Below are 8,797 nucleotides of genomic sequence, written 5' to 3'. Positions count from 1 at the left end.
CCCAGACAGTAAACAGAAATAAACTCAGCATCTTGACGTGTGGTATTTCTCAGAAAGTATATCTATCCCCTGATCAGCTTCCTAGAAACACACGGACTAGTAAAAATTAAAGGATCACGCCAAATAAAGGTGCTAATGAAAACTAGGTCAGGTATTCATTTTTAAGATTTGCACATATATTTAAAAGATATTTTATACTATTACTAGTACAATTCAAACAAAGGGTGTCAAAGGTAACACGAGGTCCGTTCTGAGGGCCCATACAGAGAAGGCTTATGCTCCACCCAGAGTTTGAGCACTTACCTGTTTTCCCCCCGCTAGTCATTATTCAGTTGCCTTCCCTGAGGTCAGAAAAGTTCTCATTTCATTCAGGACTAGCTCATCAATATACTTTCTTTCCGGTGCCTTCCCTGACAGGTGACACACACACGTGCACAGAGAGACCCACAGCCCTCCTGCCTCTCCCTTCCCGGGCCATTTCAGAATGGTCACGTGCTCCCCAAACTCTTAACATCAGAGCCCACTCCTACAGTGGCATTTTTAAGCTCCAAAAATGTGGGATGTGCTCATTTTTTGTTCAAACGTGAAAGAGAAAGGTATCCGGATGGCAAGAAGCAACAGACCTTTGATGTGCTAAGTAAGGCTAAGTTATTACATTATGCCACAGGACTACAAACCTTCAAAGTGATGTTTCTTCACATGACTGCCTCACTATTCGTTAAAACTTTCTAGCAAACAGCCCCAGAAACGACCATTTAAAAGATAACGTTATTGGTGCAAAGTGAAAGATCTTCCAATCATCAAGTTTCCACTTTCCCCTAGTACTCTTACAGCTTGCATACTGAGTAAATGTCAAAGCCAGAAGCCTATCATTGTATTTATTCAGGTATCTCCCCACATTTCCTAGTCTCTAAAGTGGACGTGAAAGGAAAAATAACTGCATGGGCAGTAGGTTGAAGAGGAGACACCAGTGAGCATTCTCTCTGCAAACGCGCCCTGCCTGGACTAACGGACAGTACAGGAGGCTGCTAAGCTTAGCCAGGCAGATGGGTCAAGAGCAGCTCAGAGCTAGGGCACTACCAGTCTGTCTTCTATGAACTGGACACAAACTTCAAATAAAAAGATTGAGAGAAAAATCTAAGTAAATAAATCCATCACTTTTCACCTCTTGGCAAACTGTTTTCTTGCCTCTAGAAGAGGAACAATGAAACAATCATAAGAAATAATCATTTAAAACAATGTTTTAGTCTGAACGGGGAAGAACTTGGAAGGGAAGAATTAGTTGTCATTGGAAGCTGTGCAAGTGACAAATTTATTTGGTAAATGGAATTCTCTTAGAAAATAACGAAAATGAGAAGTCATCAAATTTTTGCTTCATTTTCTTCTTCAAATTTAGAATTAAAATGGGGAGAGGGGAGACGGGAGTATGCAAATGAATATAGCACATATTATTTATAAGCCTACAGCTAGGCAGTTATGCTGTTAGTAGCTGCTCGAGAAGTGTAATCTTATGAGAAAATATTGCTCAGAATAGCAAAGGAGAAAAGTCCTTGCTAAAGGAGAAAATAAACATGTAAATCACAGCAGAAACCACATTAGTTAGGGATGTGCAGAGGGAAACAATTGGCCTTTACCAATAGATTTCCCCACTTTAAAACAGATTTCCTCTTATACATACAAATCATACTTCCTTCTTTCCTGATGAGCATTATCTTTCTGTACAAAAAATAACTTTCAAGGTAAGAAAGATAGAAAGCACAGGATTTCACTCACACCTGTACAGAAATATTTACTTGGTAAGACAAAAAACTCAAGATCACAGTACACAGTGGTTATTTATTTAAATACTTGAAAAGGTCAATGATGGAAAAAATAGGTTTATCATGAGAGTTTATAGTCATTAGATTTATTTTACCATTTAAAAAAGTGCTGCTTCTAGGTTATCCTAGCCAGATATAGAACATTTCATGACACATGCGGGAGCTGTAACATACTATAATAGACATAGCCATTATAGAATGATTTACACTTTGGGAGGAAATTCAATAGTAGTAATGGTGACTGTTTATTTAAACTAAAAACACTGATAATATACAAATCTTTTTTTCTCATTTGATTGAAAGGGCTATAAAATTCAACATACTGACAAAGGAAGGAACATAATCACGTAGGTAACACCTCTGCTAATTCCCTTTAGCCTACGCCTTCCTCAAAGGAGAGCCTCACACTTGGCTATACAACTGTCTAGACTGTACAACACCTTCAAGGCTGGCCTAACGTAAGTGACTAGAAGGAAGTTGTGTAGGTAAGCTGACAATGACTTGTTTGTTTTTTAAAAACGGAGAGAAAATGGCAAATTGTGCCTCGTGTAGTTAAAGATTCCAAAGATCATTCTGAGTAAATGTGTAATAAATAAGTGATCCATGAGTAAATACAATCTCTGAGCTGACTTAAACCTAGGAGAGTGAGCCAACTGAGCCTTCACAATACTATGTAGAAATGTCTAGAAACATCATTTCTAGAACTCAGTTTCGGAGACCATATCTTGTCTGAATATGTACATTATTTACAAAATATTCCCTTTCGGCCTCTGGAATTCAGCCACCAGTTTGGCTGTTAAGCTGTTCCTTTCCACTGAAGTACGCTAGCCAATACTGCAGTTATAACTATCATTAAAATACTCTTATGCACGAATTACAAATAATTAATAAAGTAACTCTGCATGTATAAATATGTCAGTATTTCTAGCAGAATTTAAAGCATTCAGAATGTACATAAAAGTATTTGTTTTTGGTAGGGGCCAGTACTTTTTTTTTTTTTTAATCATCGCTGTTTCAATAATGCTTTGTACATAGCAAAGCCCAGAACTGCAAAAACAGTAGCACCAAAACTTGCTCGAAGCCAAAACGTGGAGCTCTTGAGGTCAGCTTGTGTCACGTGCCTGTAGTCAGAAAATATAATTAATGTTTAAAATACGATTAGTATAAGAATACCAGTATTAACAGTCTACTTTCAGAGAAGTATTAGCACACTTGTCAGGCTAATTGCATACAGTAATGCTTACCAAAACTTCATGACTAATAATATATTTATCAATATAGACACATGTACATTGCTTAGATAATCATTATCTTATAATGTAGACATTAGTAAAAATAAATGTCTTTATAATTAGCTATTTGGGAGTAAACGATATCCAAATTTTTATACATTTTCTTCGCATGGGAAGTAGAGAACTTAGACAAATCATGTACCACTTTTTAATACCATCATGGTCCTTCAAAATTAAAGGTAAGACTGGAATCTCACAATTTTGAGAGTCAATTTCATGGAACTTAATGTGCAATCCCAAGTCCCCAGGAACCAAAAGCTATCTTAACTGTAAGCAGTTAAGTGACAAGTGACAATACTTTTCTAAGAGCAATGTTTCAAGTCAACTTTGGAAATATTAAGCCCCATAAAAATTTACCAAAGGGGGTGGGGAGGATTTACCAGCTTGCATTAATCTGGTTACTGCTGATTAAAGGAAGGAAACCAACCAACCAACCCTGGAATTAGGCAGTGACAATGGTAACAACCAAAGGACATAATGTAAACTGATGGACTGAAAAGTAAATGATGTAAAAAAAAAAAAGCTGTATTATGCATGACAAGAACAGGACAGCCTGTACCACAAACTAAGTTTGTGAGCATGCTCAGTTAATAACACTGCTAAGCACCCTCCAGAGTCTCAAGTATGACAGCTTACCATGAAGAGGATAAAGCTTTAAAGCAAAGGCTGGAACACTAGCATTCAAGTGTTACTGAAGTTTTAGTTAAGTGAGCACAATCGAGATGATGTAGAAAATTTATAGAATTGAGAGCTTAGAAGAGACCATCTAGTTCAGGTTACTTTACAACTAAGTTAAACAAACAGATTTGAAGCAAAAGTGAGACATCATTAAAAGACCAAGACACTGGCATATGCAAAAGAGTTAAGAGCCAAGAATATAAATTGTACAAAACTACTTAGCCTTAGTAATAGTCAAAGGGTGAACACTCAGATTAGTTATCACAAAACGCAATGTGTACATCCCTACAAACAAGACTAACACAATCCAGAGTGCCCCATGCTTATCATCCTGGCAAAACAACACACAACACTCCAATTTCTTATCCCCCCAGTCTCTATTAAAAATATATATATATATCTTTATATCATTATTATTTTTCAAAGCAAAGTGATAACACAATTTCATTCCACCTTGCAAATTAGTTCTTTCAACAGGCAATGTTTTATTTATTTATTTAAAGTTAGGGATGAGAATACTTAGGTTTTAGTTTTTCCACTTGGAAAAACTCCAACAAGGCCAACCCACTGCTTGTTGGAAATGTTACCTGGCTTCAAGAAAATGTGGACCATGAGATGACTCCATGAAGATGGAATCTTCAACAGAGCTGACGGCGTGAACCTGGTGAGTAATACTGCCTTCGTCGTCTGCTAACAGCATGGCACCCCACTCAGCTACCCGGGCTCTTAACCTTTTATACACATGCACATAGTTTGCAGTTCACCGCAGAGCTCACAAAAGGAGAGGACTGAAAATAATGTCTCTCAATTAAACAGCACACACAGAAACCGAGTTGCCACCCTCTACGATTCATCTAATGCTTTCTATATTTAAAATAAATATATTCTATGGCAAACTGTAAAATTAAAAATCTATCTATATGTACTCTTCAAAACACTGGCATACAAGGCAAGGAAAACTAAGGCTGTAATATACATTCTCTATGTGAAACCCTTGAAAACCAGTATGCTAGCCAGTACCTGCCAATATGCAGTGACCGTATGTATTCATTCCAGATGTATCTACCAACTATTAGTCATAAAGTTTATAGGCGCTTCTAATCTCAGAGTACTAAAAACTACAAACTACATCTATGAATATGTCCAACATTCCAAATTCACAGACTGTTATGAACCTATGAAGAGAGTTTAGAGTTTACAACACTCCAAGTCAATAAAAATTCAGAGAATTTAAAGTGCGAACACAGGTTAAGTGCGTTAGAGCTTTTGCTTAAAGCTTTGGTCTCTGTGTGATTTTTGTACATTTTCACTGATGGAGGACTTTTCTAAAACTTTTTCACATTTCTTTTTTAACTTAGGGAAAGAGAGAGGTTAGGATTAAAGCTAGCTATAATCACATAAAAATCAGTCAAAATAATTTCTCATAAATATTCAAGTATGGAATCTGTTGCACACAGCTCCCCCTTTGTTGTATTTTAAGAAAGTATTACCATTCAAAAAATAATGTATTCTGACTGACTTTATTGCTTAGTTTTCTTTTGAATTTCAAAATAGTAATTATTATTTTCCCCAAGCTGCAGTATAGCCTTCATATTTAAATGACAAACAATATAGATACATGCTCAAGATGGATAGCTAGTTAAAAACTTAACTAAAAAAAAAAAAAAAAAAACTTAAGAAAACTATTAACTTATAAAACATATTTTAATGAGTTGTTTCAGGCACTTTTTGACATAGAAAATCACCCTTCCTTTTTTTCTGTCATTTAAAAAAATATATTTTTATTTATTCATTTTAGAGAGGGAGAGAGAGAGAAATAGAGAGAGAGAGAGAGAGAAATAGAGAGAGGAGGAGCAGGAAGCATCAACTCCCATATGTGCCTTGACCAGGCAAGCCCAGGTTTTTTTTTTTTTGTTGTTTTTTTTTAAGATTTTATTTATTGATTTTAGAGAGAGGAGAGAGAAAGCGAGGAATGGGGGGGCAGGAAGCATCAACTTGTAGTAGCTGCTTCTTTTTTTTTTTTTTTTTTAATTTTATTTATTCATTTTTAGAGAGGAGAGAGAGAGGGGGAGAGAGAGAAACAGAGAGAGAGAGAAGGGGGGAGGAGCTGGAAGCATCAACTCCCATATGTGCCTTGACCAGGCAAGCCCAGGGTTTCGAACCGGCAACCTCAGCATTTCCAAGTTGACGCTTTATCCACTGCGCCACCACAGGTCAGGCGCAAGCCCAGGTTTTGAACAGGTGACCTCAGTGTTCCAGGTCGATGCTTTATCCGCTGCAACACCACAGGTCAGGCTGAAAACCACACTCTAGACCTGGAAAGCTACTTAGAGAACTATTTTATGCTTTTACCACAGGCATTTAAAAGCAGCACTAGCTAGGCTCTATTTATAGAAGAGAAAACATTTTTAATGGACAGCATATTTGTCATTGCTTAGCTAACTGATGACAACTGAGTAAAGAACAGTGCCCTCTTAATTATGTTTCGTTAAGTATTAAGAACTGAGTCATGTTTTTCATTTTAGGTCTCAAGTTGAAGCAGAATAAGTTTCATAAAGCTGCTTCCCAATTCATTTCTCAACTCAAACAAAAATAATTCTTCTACTATTCAAAATTCTTTCAAAATGACTCACATAAAATATCATCTTAGAATAAATTATAATATCTTATTGCATACTTTTTCTTTCTTCTTAAAGTTTTTTTTAGTGTTAAGAAGGTAATATATGCTCATTGTAAAGAAAACGTCACCTACTGCCTGACCAGGCAGTGGCACAGTGGATAGAGCATTGGACTGAGATGTGGAGGACCCAGGTTCGAGACCCCGAGGTCGCCAGCTTGTGCACAGGCTCATCTGATTTGAGCAAGGCTCACCAGCTTGAGCCCAAGGTCGCTGGTTTGAGCAAGGGGTCACTCGGTCTGCTGTAGCCCCCCAGTTAAGGCACATGAGAAATCAATCAATGAACAACTAAGGAGCCACAATGAAGAACTGATGTTTCTCATCTCTCTCCCTTCCTGTCTGTCCCTATCTGTCCATCTCTCTGACTCTCTCTGTCTCTGCCAAAAGAAAAAGTTACCTACTGTCCTATCTCCTAAGACAACTAATTAAAATTTGGAATATTTCTTTTTGGACTTCTATGTATTTCTTACACAGCTTGCAAACATAAATGTGTATAATTTATATAATTTTATATCCTTTTAAATACTAGTAAGGACTTTTCCCTAAATTATAGAAACATTATTTTAAATAGTTGTATTATATTCCATTCTTCTATTGGTGGCTATTCTCCATTTATTGGTGACTATAACTAAAGTGATGAATGTTTCCACATAAAGTTTTTCTCTATATTTAGGATAGTTTTCGTAAGATATAGACTTTCCCAAAATGAATATTACAGGTTTTCAAAAATGTATGTATATAAAGATTATTTTTTTTTAAATTTATTGATATACCTGAATCACTATATTTTTCTACTCTATTTGGAATAAGATAATTTAGTTCAATATCTCTTTTTAGAACATAAGAAATAAAAACTAAATGCTGAAATATAACCTTAATTAGTCACTTGAAGCTTGAGTTCAAGTTGTTAGGTAGAAAATTCTTGCACTGTGGATGATGGCTTTTTGTCTTAGAAGTGCAGAAGGTCCATATGTCAGTCCAATGACAAATGGTTCTTGACACAGGTGTGGAAACCTATCAACATATTTGGACTTCGGCATTATTATTAGGGCTGTTACTTAATAATGCAAAGAGAAGAAATGTTTCAAAATTCAGGAAATATAGAGTTAAGAACTGTCTTTGTGAACACACTAGGCATATAAGAGTGACCAAAATTCCCATGTACCTTTGCAAAGAATGCCTTAAAGAAGGCACACAAGATGCTTTTAATTAACTGCAATTTATGGTGAATATAAAGAACATGACCCCAAATCTTGACTGATTCAATACTAAATAAAGGGCATATTTATAAATAATCAAATCCTAAAGGGCTCAACAGCATTAAACCTATTCTAGTTATTCCCAATTAGGGTATTTTTAATTTTTTTTATAATGTGTCACAAGACTGTATATATATCTGGGGTTTGGAAGCTATATTAAAGAGATATAAAAGTCTGCAAAAATTAGAATTCAAGGCAAGGGGAGAATTCAGTGAGACCCAGATAGCAGTGAGCCTTGTCTTCGGTTGCAGGCTGTTTCGCAGAGGAAAGGAAAGGAAACGTAGAACATACTCAAAGCAATGAAGCTAAGAGCGTAGTTCTACCCAGGCATTTTTACTACACCGCTTGTCAGAAATACACCTGATTTCCTATTTTTCTCACTCATTTTATTATTTCCAAACCTAACTGAGAGGTATATAAATGCACTGATATGAATGATCTTCTAATTTTATAATTCTACCCACATATGTATCTCAAGTATGGAGCTTTAAGTTAACACTTTGAAACGGCTATATAATGGTAACGCACACACATAAAGTTACTAGGGCTCATAGATATATACAGCCTTTTGCTATTTCAATTACACACCTCAAGTTGAAAATAGTACTGAGGTCAACCAAACTACAGTTAAGTTTTCTGCTTTTAATAGCTCACTTAAAAAAAAAAAAAGAATTCTGAACCTCCCTGCTTTTATTCCTCTCCATGCTTCTGCTTGGCCAAGTATTTTTTTATTATTTATTTCTAATAAAAATACCTATACTGCTAATAATGACATTTTTCCTAATTGAACTAGTAGGCATGAATATTCTAGTAATATAGTTCTCAAAATAGGTTAAGAAATCAAAATATTCTCCAAAAATGATAAATTACAATACAAATGCCCTAAGAAAGATGTTAACTGAGCATGCCTAAATGGTAACATACTTTGGAAAGGACACAGGTGTGCAATCAACGTCAAAAAATGCTTTACACCATGCATTAGAAGAATCAAAATTTAGATGATAATAGATACATGGGAAATATGCGTAACTACCAATACTTAAACATCAGAATAGGCAAATTCCACCTGGT

General features: G+C 35.7%; 1 protein-coding gene across 8 annotated transcripts in view; it reads right to left on the bottom strand.

Annotated features, from left to right (window-relative positions):
* Positions 1-1,816: 1,816 nt before the first annotated feature.
* The window catches only part of RHOT1 (ras homolog family member T1), a 78,748-nt gene continuing 71,767 nt past the window's right edge, over positions 1,817-8,797 (bottom strand). For 4 of the 8 annotated variants that reach the window (XM_066263307.1, XM_066263311.1, XM_066263309.1 and 1 more), the window contains one exon: positions 1,817-2,941. In XM_066263307.1, coding sequence (XP_066119404.1) covers positions 2,824-2,941 — 118 coding nt within the window. In that variant the 3' untranslated portion in view covers positions 1,817-2,823. Of the gene's footprint in view, positions 2,942-4,377; positions 4,522-4,547; positions 4,579-8,797 lie in introns of those variants that run through there. The other 4 variants (XM_066263304.1, XM_066263306.1, XM_066263308.1 and 1 more) reach the window with 3 other exon arrangements.

The sequence above is a fragment of the Saccopteryx bilineata genome, chromosome 2 (genome assembly GCF_036850765.1).
Source record: "Saccopteryx bilineata isolate mSacBil1 chromosome 2, mSacBil1_pri_phased_curated, whole genome shotgun sequence".
Classification (NCBI taxonomy): domain Eukaryota; kingdom Metazoa; phylum Chordata; class Mammalia; order Chiroptera; family Emballonuridae; genus Saccopteryx; species Saccopteryx bilineata.
Note: the sequence above shows the minus strand (reverse complement) of the source record. Positions and strands in the feature narration are given on the sequence as shown.